This window comes from Myotis brandtii, unplaced genomic scaffold, assembly GCF_000412655.1.
Source record: "Myotis brandtii unplaced genomic scaffold, ASM41265v1 scaffold165, whole genome shotgun sequence".
NCBI lineage: Eukaryota > Metazoa > Chordata > Mammalia > Chiroptera > Vespertilionidae > Myotis > Myotis brandtii.
In genome coordinates, this window is record NW_005356042.1 from 5,473,562 (window position 1) to 5,486,094 (window position 12,533).

Sequence of the window (12,533 nt, forward strand, 5' to 3'; positions counted from 1 at the left end):
CCCTACTGGGATGTGCCTGCAACCAAGGTGCATGCCCTTGACCGGAATCGAACCTGGGACCTCTCAGTCCGCAGGCTGACGCTCTATCCACTGAGCCAAACCGGTTACAGCAACCAATTTTTTAAGTGTGCAGTTGAGTGGCATCAAGTAAGTTCACATTGTTGTGCAACCATTACCCTCCATCTGGTCTCCATAGCTCTTTCCAGCTGCCGTTAAAAACTAACTCCCCAACATTAAAGCATGCAACAGACTGACATATTTTAGAAGTAAGTGGGGGGGGGGCAGGAAGACATTAACTAAAGAACTTACATGCATGTATGCATAACCCATGGACATAGACAATAGTGTGGTGAAGGCCTGGGGAGCGGGCAGGAGCAGGGTGCAAGAGGGTCCGTGCGGGGGCAGGAGTAGGGGTCATCTGTCATACTTTCAACAAGTGAGATAAACAAAAAAAGAACTCCCCATTTTCCATTCCCCACTCCCTAGCCACCACCATTCTCCTTTCTGTCTCTATGAATTCAACTCCTCTAGGGACCTTAAGTAAATGAAACCATATAGTATTTGCCCTTTTGTGATTAGCTTATCTCACTCAGCATAATGTCCTCAAGGCTCATCCTTGAGGACATTGTAGCATGTGTCAGGATTTCTTTTCTTTTAAAGACTGCATAGTATTCCAATTTATGGATGGATCACATTTTGTTTATCCGTTCATCTGCATATGGACACTTGGGTTACTTCCACCTTTTGGCTATTGTGAGTAATGCTGCTGTGAACATGGATATTTGAGTCCCTGCTTTCAATTTATTTTGTTTGTATACCCAGAAGTAGAATAATAAATGGATCATGTGGCAATTCTATGTTTTATTGTTTGAGAAAATGCACCAGACTGTTTACCAGAGTATGACCATTTGATTTTATAAATTTTCTCAAAGTCCAGCTCACCCATTTTTCTCCCCCATCCCAACTTTTAAAAAGATATATTTTTATTGATTTCAGAGAGGAAGAGAGAGGGACACACACACACACACACACACACACACACACACACACACACATCAATGATAAGAGAGAATCATGGATTGGCTGCCTCCTGCACACCCCAAACTGGGGATCAAGCTGCAACCCGGTGCCCTGACCGGGAACTGAACTGTGACCTCCCCTTCCCAACTTTTTAATACTTTGTTGCCATCTTTGGGGTAGATGCTTTCAAAAAATAATTTCATAAATTACCTTATGTGCTAGGTTAGTAAGGAAACTTTTGAATTGACAGCCTGCAACACCAAATCCCATACTTAACACCTTGCTGACCAGCTAGTTCAAGCCAGAACTCACCCATGTGGCTGGCTACTTTCAGTAGTTTGGGCAACCCATGATTCTCCCTTACTGTTCCACAAACCAGTGTTTTGTTCTTCAATAAGAGTTCAGCTGTAGACACGCTGTTGTAGTAATTATTTTGGTAAATATGATACCAAGAACCAAGAAAAGGCCGTAAGATGGATGATATCGTCTGTTGTAACTTTTTGCCTTCACCCCTGTATATCTCGAAGTTGCAAATATAGCCATTCTCACTTTCACAAAGCATCGTTACTAAAATTCCATATTTTGTTATTTTTGCCGGATTGTATGTCTTAAATCTTATGCGTCCTCTCCATTGAGTGACAACTGCTGCTTTGCTATATGTAAAGATTGAAGTTTCGAGATAAAGTGATCCAAAAGAGGTCTGACTCTGTAAAGACGGTCTTTGTTACATGTTGTTTGTGAATTATCATTCAGATGAAAGAATGTAAGTATTTGCTCTAACCTCTTAGGTCATAGTTTTTGGAACTATGGATGACTCAAAGGATTGGTTGACAAGTAATTTTTCCATTCTGGCTTCTTCATTAGTCCCATCAATATAATTAAATCAAGAAACTTATTTATCCTATATAATAAAAGGCTAATATGCAAATTGACCAAACGGCAGAACCAGCAGTTGCAATGACGTACACTGACCACAGAGGGAGTGCCGTTCATGGCTGGTGAGTGCTGCGGTGGTGGCAGGAGCCTCTCCCGCCTCTGTGGCAGTGCTAAGACGTCAGTTGGACATCCCTGAGGGCTTCTGGGCTGCAAAAGGGCACTGGCCAGGCTTAGGGACATTCTCCCCCCCTCCCCCCTGCACGAATCTCGTGCACCGGGCCTCTAGTATCTATATAAGTAACATCCATCCATGTTGAAGTTTGAGCAGAGGTTTTGCACTATTTTTGTATTTGGTGATGGTATAAATTGGTTTGAGACATAATGAGATAGAAAAAAATCCTTATCAAAAAATAAATTGGTTGCTTCACTTATACTTTAGGGGTCTTCAAATGGAACAGTTGTGTCTGAAATATTTGTATAATCCTTCAAGGCTGGTAAAATGTCTTTTTCTGCCCATTCTTCAGAATCACTTTCACTGTCAGAGATACTATCACATTTCTCTTTTGCCTTCATGATGGTCTAATGTCAGACTCATTACTATCTTCCAACAAAGTACTGTCTTCCAGCTGACTATCAAAGTCACCCAGCCAATCAGACAAAGTGTCTGCACATAATTCACTCAAATGTTCTTCTCTGCCACAACATGTCTTTTTTAAAACTTTTGCCAGAATAAAAGATGGATGGGAAGAATTAGATGTATTGCTTGTCACGTCTCAGAAAATACTGACTGATGAGTTGAGAAAAAGACACGAGTTAACTTGTGACCAGTCAGCAACGTTTGGGCACAGAAACATGAGTATACTTGTGACCAGGTGTTAAGAGCAGCAGTAGGCAACATGGTTTGGTGTGCTTTTAATCATTTCAGATGGGATCTCTGCCAAAGGATAGAGTTAACACTTGTTAGGCTTTCTGGAATGAAGGATATGTAGTACAGGCAAGTACACTGGCCTTAAAGCTATTTTCAGGGCATTTTCCCTTAATGACGTATGGGAAGGTTTATAGAACAATTAGAGGATGTGGAATTGTTCTTGGCCACTGTTTAAAAAAAAAAAATTCTGCCCAACCTGTTTGGCTCAGTGGGTAGAGCGTCGGCCTGCGGACTCAAGCGTCCCAGGTTCGATTCCGGTCAGGGGCAGGTACGTTGGTTGCGGGCACATCCCCAGTGAGGGGTGTGCAGGAGGCAGCTGATCGATGTTTCTCTCTCATCTGTGTTTCTAACTCTCTCTCCCTCTCCCTTCCTCTCTGTAAAAAATCAATAAAATATATTAAAAAAAAATTCCATCATGTGGAAAATACCGAACATTTACAGGAACATTTGGGTCAGAATGACATGATTCCACTTTGGTGGATTTGTTGTAATCTTTTGGGGACATTAAGAAAAGTCCCCCTAAGGATTGCTGTATTCGTTAGCACTTGCTTTTCTTCTGATTATTAATGGCGTTTTGTGGATGCTTTATCTGGTTGTGCCTTCACCCCTATGTATCTCAAAGTTGCAAATATAGCCACTCTCACTATGTGCTATTAGCAATACCATTTGTTGACAAAGTACACGGAGATTTATGATGATCTGATCATCCTTGATAAAAACCTTAGAATCACTCAGAAGTCCAAGTGATTAATGAGGGGCAATGGTAGTTTCTATCAGGTTAGAGTAACTGGATTCATAGACACCATGAGCCAAGTCACTAGCCTTCCACAGTCTGAGCACAGAGGAATGCCCAAGGGACAGTCTCAGTGCCTCACAAAAGGCCATCAGCAACAAGAGCACAGATGGATGCATTTCAGGGCTCGCCCTGTATATAACCATTGGCCTTCAGTACTAACACATATTACAAAAGTATGCATTTCAAAGGAGGACACCTTGCCACATCTCCTGCCCCACAATCAAAGCGCTTTGTTGGTTGGCAGAAAGAGGCTGGTCCTTGGCTGCTTCGTGCACGTAGCACGCTGGAACTGAGAAAAGGAGCTGGCCTTCGAAAGCCACACAGAAAGCAAACCAAAGCAACAATATTACTATGCAGTAACAATTTTTAAAAATATACATTTTTATTGATTTCAGAGAGGAAGGGAGAGGTAGAAACATCAATGATCAAAGAGAATCATTGATCGGTTGCCTCCTACACACCCCACACTGGGGACTGACCAGGAATTGAACCATGACCTGGTTCATAGGTCGATACTCAACTGCTGAGCCACACCGGCTGGGCTGCAGTAACAATTTTGAAGTGCATCGTTTTTACAAGAGAAGGATAAAGTGTGTTTATGGAGAACTGGACAAAGTAGTGACAATGACTGGTGGTGTTCAGCGGGAGCCACTTGGCATCACAGAGCCACAGGAAAGTGTTAAGATAATTTAATATAGAGCAGAACTCTTCTCGGTGAGAGTGGGGTAGACAAGTTGTTCTTGTTTGTTTCACCAACCAGGAGTGGTCTGCAAGGATTTTCACAAACTAGTCTCTCAGATTGCTGAAAACTCATGTCACGTGCCCACATTATTTTACCCCTGCCCCAGATTCTCAGCATATTTCATAATTTGTGTTTCCTCAGAAGTGCTTATAATCTGTATAATCTTCTAGAACAGCGGTCTCCAACCAGTGGTCCATGAGGTCCGAAAGGTTGGCGATCTCTATTCTAGAATGGAGTCCACATTCCTCTTGGCAAGAGGATAGACAGGTGTATTTTGCCTGATAATGAGCAAGGCCATGGTTTTAGGTCTTGAACTTCATGTCTGTTTGACAGTGGCGGTAGGGAAAAGCAGGCCTGACCAAAGGGGTTTACAGGGTAGTAACTGCCTCACCCGAGATAGCTTTTCCATCCTATGTGCATTTTGAGCTCTACTTTGTGTACTGTCAAATCCGAACTGTTATGGAAGCATTTGAGTTAATAGCATCCATTCCATTGAAAAGACCAGACCTCGGGCAGGTTCAGGCCTGATCGAAAGTGATGAGATGAGAGACAGTGCTCTGCGGCTACTGTCCAGACTGTATCAATCCATATTTCAGATGACAGCTGAGTCACCAACCTCACCAAGCCTCAGTTTCCCTCCCTGCGATGGGGGCATAGTACTGGGCTTAGAGGTGATTGTCAGCATTTTATTACCAGGCTGTTCTATGAAGCCCCAGTTGGATGCCTGCACCTGATAGGAGCACAGTGAGTGAGATTCCTGGTGGCTATTACTGTGAGGCCCTAGGGCAGCCGTGGGCAAACTACGGCCCGCGGGCCGGATCCGGCCCGTTTGAAATGAATAAAACTAAAAAAAAAAAAAGACCGTACCCTTTTATGTAATGATGTTTACTTTGAATTTATATTAGTTCACACAAACACTCCATCCATGCTTTTGTTCTGGCCCTCCGGTCCAGTTTAAGAACCCATTGTGGCCCTCGAGTGAAAAAGTTTGCCCACCCCTGCCCTAGGGGCCCCTTATACTCCTCATCAAATGCTTACAGAGCACACACCTGTGCTAGGGCTGTGCTCACAACTATGAGGCTTTCTCATCCAGGCTTTGATTCTGGGTCCCCATCATAAGCCCATGCTCCTTTGTGCAAATCAGTCACCTCTCTGCCCCTGTCTTTTCATCATTAAAATGGAGATGACAGTAGCACCTCTCTCAGGGACTGCTGGCAGGGTAGAGTGTCGTGGTGCCCGGCAGGAGCTTGGCATGGTGCCCAGCCTGCACAAAGGTTGGTATGAGGCTGGTGTTGTCACTGTTAGCTCTTAGCCAACAGGCAGTTCTGTATTTGTGTTGATTACAATGCTTTCCTATTGAAACCTCACTGAGATCTGAACGGAAGAACCCAAGGTTTTGGTTGGGAAGTGCTGAGGGGAGGGTGTGATTTTGAATAGTGGGGCCGTAGTGGGATGAGAGTAGGGACAGGGAGGATGCACTAGGGGCCAGGCGAGAGGGGAGGACAGGAGGTGGAGAGAGTGTCAAGGATCCCCTGACGGGCTGTTGTTCTAAGGTAGCCCAGTGCAGAAGGGCAGAGGGTGTCCAGCTCCTCCTTCCCGTGTCTTGCCTAGGTCTTCAATGTAGGACCATGTTTTTGTTTAATAGAATTAGTAGTGTGGTGGGCCTAACGGGGCTAAAAGGGCCTCTGTGGAACCCTGACACCAATGACAATCTCATTTTCATGGGAACATGCATTGTTTCCCGAACACTGAATTCCTGCCACACCATATTCATAAGCGGGGGATTGTGTGGTTTTGGAATCGTGTGATCAGACTAGCGAGACATGGCTAAGGCTTAGGCATCACCCTGCTTCCCTTCCTCTCCCCCTCCCTTTTCTCCTCTCCCTCCTGTCGGTCTATTTCTATTACTTTGTGATTTCTTGACTGTAACGTCTAGTAAATGTTTCTTGTTACAGAGTATGGTGTTTGTGAAAACTTACGGAAGCTGGAGATCACGGGTGTATCTTGTCGAGATGTCTATGCGAAGCGTAAGTTAATCTAATATCATCTCATCCATCATTAATTTTGTTCCAAGAGCAGGCACCTTGAGCATCAATGATGGATAATAAATTATTTTGACCGAAAACCTAGTTCCATTCTTAGACCTTAATTTTAATGTCATAATTGACATTTTTATTTAATTTTTTAAAGATTTTTTAAAATTGATTTTTAGAGAGAGAAGAAAGGAGAGAAAGAGGGAGGAAGGGAGAGGGAGAAAGAGAAACATCTGTGTGAGAGGGAAACATTGATCAGTTGCCTCCTGCATGCCCTCTACCGGGAATTAAGCCCACAATCCATGCATGTGCCCTGACTGGGAATTGCAACCTTTCAGTGCACGGGACAATGCCCAACCAACTGAGCCACATTGGCCAGGGTATAATTGACATTTTAGAGACAGCACTGGTAGTAATAGCACTAAAACGGATGGGGCCTCTCTTCTCCCTTTCTGGGCATGTCAGTACCCTTATTTTTCAACCCATAACAGGATATTAGGTGTCAAGGACCTGTAGATCGGAGAAACATATCTACACTGGGAACAAACTCGGGTGCTTCCAGAGGGGTCCTTCTCTCTGGATTCTGGGTCCATGGCCTGATTAGATGTGCGATGGCTGATAGTAACCGGGAAATGGAGCCGTGAGCCTCCCGCTGACTCCCTCAGCTAACAGGCTGCCTGTGGAGCAGCTCTCCCCTCCAGCCTGGCACTGGGCTCCAGCCCTTCAGTTCAGTCTTCCCTTCAGTTTCCTTTACTTTCCAGAGTCGTCAGCAACACTCCCTGAGTGCTCTGAGCTTCCCCAGCCCCAAGTATCTTCCCAGCTGGCCTTTCCCCTGGGCCCCTTTGTAGGAGGCTGTGAAGGCTCCTGTTAACGCTGATGTGGCCCAGGAGCAGCGGAGGCACAGGAAGCAGCATGCTCACTCACCACCCACTTGGGGTGTGGCATGGATTATTTTAGCACCCGGAGGTGGGGATTAAAGAACAGAGTAAGAAAGATAATGATGACTCAGTTCTCTTTGGCTTAAAGTTGACCTGTTGACCATTCTGAAGAGGGCCTTAAGTGTTCATCTTAAAACCATCTTAGAAAATTTTGATTTTCACGTTCTCCTGAACTTTCTACCCAGTTCTCCATTGAAAGAAGACCAGGTGATGTCTGCTTACCAAGCACCTCACCCAGGAACTGAGGGCCACGCTTCTCCAAGGAAACATCTGGGTGCTCCAGGCTTTCTTGCAAGGTCTGGGGACTAATTGGGGCCACTCTCTGAATCCCATCTTTTCCGTGGATTTGTTCCTCTCAGAGTCCCCTTCCGAGACACCCCTCCTTCACGTGGCTGCACTCCCAGGACAGCTAGAGCTGGCACTTGTGCAGAGCGGCTGACCGTGGGAAGCCCAGGCGGTGTTCAGTCTCTATATCTGGGCTGATTTCATCATCTCATCGCTTCCTCATCCCATCAGACTCTCCACACTGTGATCCCCTGGCCATTTGGGAGTGTTGGATTGGTTAGTCTTTCTGTGTTAGAATTTGCTCACACTTCAGGCGATTTCCTATCAAAAGGCTCTAAGTCCCTCTTCCATGCACAATTCTTGGTGGCTCAGCCGTGACTGATTTCCTATCAAAAGGCTCTAAGTTCTTCATGGGGCTTCCTCTTCCATGCACAATTCTTGGTGGCTCAGCCGTGACCTCCAAGTTCTTGTCCCCTCTCACCTGCCTCAGAGAGACTTGGAAACTTGGAAAGGCTGTTGTCGGGGCCTCTCTGCCTGCCACACATCAGCTCCGGTTCTGCTAACTCCTAGCACCCCCTACTCTTCCCTCCTGTGGACCTTGGGCTTCACCCTTGCCCCCAGCCACCATTTTCACACCTGCTACTGCCTCCTGAGTTACTGTCCCAGCCCTGGGCCCCACTGCAAAGCTGATCTGCTCAAGACCTCTCTCCCTGCTCCTCCATCCCCGTGCACTTTCAGACTTTGGTTTCTTCTCTTGCCTCTGCTTCACACCCCACCAACCCCAGAAGATGTGCGTCTCTCCAGAGGAAGTGAGTCTCGTGGAAGTAACCCTTCCTGTCCTCTCATCTCATCAGCAAGAACAATGTCTGTGATTCCTCCAAAGCCCAGAGTTTCAGAGGCAGGAAGCTGGTTGCTCCCTTGCTCCCCTCCTACCCTTTATTCTATGGGAGCCCACATGGGTCTGGCTCCACTCTCGATTTCTCAGTGTTTTATTCAGAGCTCAGTGTCTTAAATCTAGCCAGTCCGTAGAGTTGGAGGAATTCACTCTTGCTGTTGGCATTGGTGTTAGAGTCAGAACCAGGCACTCCCTGCAACAGTCTGTACATACACACAAGAAAGCTTTCCTGGCTCTGTGGATGTCCACTGGCTTTTATGAGTATCTAATAGGACAAGTTCTTATCTTTGGGAACTGGTTTTTGAGTTTCCTTGGCCATTTGATGATAGTGTCTTAAAGCAGCATGAAGACTGTTCTCTCTTGAAGAGTTGTGAGTCTCAAAGTAGTGTCCTGGAGCGGGCCAGGTGCTCACGTCTGCCAGGCATTAGGGGCTGTGACACCCAGAGGACAGCACACCTGGTGAATAAGGCCCCCATGGAGCTCGTCTCAGCGGTGAGGGAGGGGTTGGCTGGGCCCTGCTGGTGGCTATCCTATATAGAGAGGGTACCTGGGAACAGGGGGGCAGGGTGGCGGTGTTTGTACACGAAGACCCAGGGAAAAGCCCCGAGATGGAAAAATCTACCTCCGTAAGCGAGAGCAGGGAAAAGAAGGAAGAACAAGTCTGGCCACTCTAGTCTGGTAATCAATGGAGTTTATTAGGGGAAACTTACAGACAAGGCATGTCACGGGCAGCTGCAGGATGAAATGCATCTCTGCACCGCTTGACAGGCACCAAAGAAATATATGGGGTAGAGGGGAGATAGTCACATTCTAGTATGTGAATGCTACCAGGTACGGGAAACACTTTCCATGCTCTTCCAGGTCAGGGCAACAACCTGTTCCAGAACCAGCACATAGCAAGAGGCAAGGGAGGGTGCTTATTTATATCTGAATGAACATCATTATTTTTTTTTAAATATGTTTTTATTGATTTCAGAGAGGAAGGGAGAGGGAAAACAACTTAGAAACATCAATGATAAGATAGAATTATTGATTGGCTGCCTCCTGCACGTCCCTTACTGGGGATCGAGTCTGGTATTTGGGATGTTCCCAGACCAGGAATCGAACTATGACCTCCTGGTTCCTGGGTTGATGCTCAACCACTGAGTCACACCGGCTGGACTGAATGAATATCATTTATGATCAAACAGTCTCTAAGGGGGCTTTGCAGAAAGCAACTTCCGTTCTGGCTCAGGTTCAGCTTGCAGGACAGACAATGGTCATGTCAAGGAACAGTCTTTTCTCTATAGGTGGGTAGTGACTGCTAGGGAGCAAGAGATGGTGTGGCCAGAGGTAAGTCAGGAGTGGGCAACAGAGAGGGGACAAGAGCCATGGCGAGGTCAACAAGCACACATGCGTGTGGGGCATGGGTGGACAGAGAGGGACATCTGGAGATTTCTTTTGACTGCTGATTCTTTTATTTTTTTTAATCCTCACTGGAGGATATTTTCCCATTTATTTTTAGAATGGAAGAGAGAGGGAAAGACAGAGAGAAATATCGATGTGAGAGAAGCACATTGATTGGTTGCCTCCTGCATGCGCCCTGACCAAGGCCTGGGCTGGGGAGGAGCCTGCAACCAAGGTACCTGCCCTTAACTGGAAGCCAACCTGGGACCCTTTGGTCCACAGGCCGACACTCTATCCACTGAGCCAAACCGGCTAGGGCTGATTCTTTTAAAAAAATTTTCATTGTTACAAGTGTCAGAGATATCCCCTTTTCCCGCACTAGCCCCCCTGCACCCTGCTCCCGCCCCCTTGACTGCTGATTCTTGATTCTTTGAAAACAGTCAGGAAATCCAGAGAATGACTCATATAATCTTCATTTAGTGTCCCAAAGTGTTTAATTTGCCACCAGCTAAAGCAGGTTTCACAGTGAAGGCGCATGTTTTTGTGAGTTTGCTTTGAAGGCCTTATCCAGGAGAAAATTACTTAGCTTCTGGAGCAGGTGGTGGAAGAAAGTCAACCTTAGCCCCTGGCATAGGTGGAAGAGTGAGCCAGCCTTGACTCAGAAGCGAAGCCTCTGAGTGAGGAGCTGGCAGATGTCCAAAACAAAACAAACACGAGCAAAGGAAAGCGCTGGGCACACACTATACAAGCTGAATATCTTAGTTGGGGCACAAGGGCTCCCTAAACAGTCACTCCAACTGTCCACAAGCTGCGTCCTCTGCTTTCCCACCTCAGTGAGCTCCATTGACCAGGACAGTAGAGGGAGGAGAGTGAGCATGAAGAGTGTCCCAAGCCTGTCGCCATCATGAGTTTCTGGTGTGAACATATATCACAACGTTTTCTTTCTAGCCAGGCCTCTCATTTTTGTCAAGTGCTTGCCTCCTACGGTGCCGGGGGTTGAGTAGGATGGTGGTGAGGGAGCAGGTGTTGAGTCATATGAAAACTGTTTATACCATTGTGAAAGTGGAACCATCCTTAGCCCTTTCCCTGCTGTGTCGTTCAGGTATAAACCCTCGCGTGAAGTCGGGCCGTTTTATGAAAATTCTTCCCGATTACGAGCACATGGAGTACAGAGATGTGTACACCTGCCGTATGTACCTCCTGCTACTTTGGCTGTGGCGGGGGAGCAGGGCCAGAAGCTGCTTGGAGAGGGACCTCTAACTCACAGCACGCAGATGCTTTGGTCCTAACGGCGAGCTGACCGCCTTGGCTTTTGCTGTCTTTTCACCTTTCTGCAGCGTTCTCTGTGGCTCAGCCATGACCAGGGTTACATCTGAGTGGTGGCTAGGGGCTACTGTACATATGGGCCAGGTTTCTGCAGCATCTTTTGTTTTTGAGGGAGTATCAGCATGATCACTCTGTTGATGCACATTTTAACATTTATTGAGACTGAGAGGACAGACAGAGTAGAAATGAAATGTAAGTAGTTTACTTCTAGGCTTCTTAAGTTGATCACATTTGGACAGCATATGTGAATTTGAAAAAATTACATAAACATGAACCTATATATATCTGTCTGGAACTTATATCTGAGACTGAAAATGGACAAAAGTAGTAGAAACAGTTCATTATTTAGAATCTGATTCCTCTTTTGTTGTTGTTGTCGCTAATCCTCCCCTGAGGATATTTTCCCATTGATTTTTAGAGAGAGTGGAAGGGAGGGGGAGAGACAGAGAGAGAGAGAGAGAGAAACATCGATGAGAGAGAGACACATTGATTGGTTGCCTCGCCCCTTTGCCTAGACTGGGGATCGAGCCCGTAACCAAGGTACATGCCCTTGACTGGAATCGAGACTGGGGATCGAGCCCGTAACCAAGGTACGTGCCCTTGACTGGAATCAAACCTGGGCCCCTTCAGTCCACAGGTCGACGCTCTATTCACTGAGCCAAACCAGCTAGGGCAGAACCTGATTCCTCTTGATTGGCATTACTTGGGCTCTGGAAATTTTCCTAAGCCATAGTCCACAGTGACTAAGGCTATCTCCACTTTTTATTAGGTTGAGTTGAGATGGAGATCATGAACTTTGGTTGTCAAGAAAGATACTAAAACTATCTGCATGAGCTGAAAGCAGTTTTTACGTTTGTAGAAGTACAGAGACAACCCTGCTGCTTACTCTCTCAGCCCTGCCAAGTGTGCCCTGTGACAGCATCGCCTGCGTGGACTAGACCCACTTCTAAGTCTTTTAAGTGTACAATTTCTAACAAAACCTACTCAGACCACAAGGAGTAGAATCATCTATGGAATTTCTCCTAACCACTGCCAGGCTCTGGACATCTAGCTAAAGTGCTCGCTGGTCCCACTTTACTTACTCCAGGGGAGGTGGAGATGCCAGGACTGATCAGCCAGCTTTGGGGTGGTGTCTGAGCACTGTGCACTACTGTGGACACCACCCACAGTGTTGGTGTAATCAGGCCCAGAGCTGAACTGCTTGAGTAAAGACCATGGCAAGGGGGACATGTAGGAGTGTGTGTGAGCAGTCAGGAGTGTGTGAGAAGTCAGGAGTGTGTGTGAGCAGTCAGGAGTGTGTGTGAGCAG

At 46.4% G+C, this 12,533-nt stretch overlaps 1 protein-coding gene across 2 annotated transcripts in view; it reads left to right on the plus strand.

Moving 5' to 3' along the window:
- The window catches only part of FBXO31 (F-box protein 31), a 40,504-nt gene that overhangs the window by 8,416 nt on the left and 19,555 nt on the right, over nt 1–12,533 (plus strand). Inside the window, exons 1-3 of one of the 2 annotated variants that reach the window (XM_014536673.1) lie at nt 6,316–6,389; nt 7,519–7,624; nt 11,002–11,088. The exons of the other annotated variant lie outside the window; for it this stretch is intronic. Coding sequence (XP_014392159.1) covers nt 11,034–11,088 — 55 coding nt within the window. The 5' untranslated portion in view covers nt 6,316–6,389; nt 7,519–7,624; nt 11,002–11,033. Of the gene's footprint in view, nt 1–6,315; nt 6,390–7,518; nt 7,625–11,001; nt 11,089–12,533 lie in introns of those variants that run through there. 2 annotated transcript variants of the gene reach the window in all.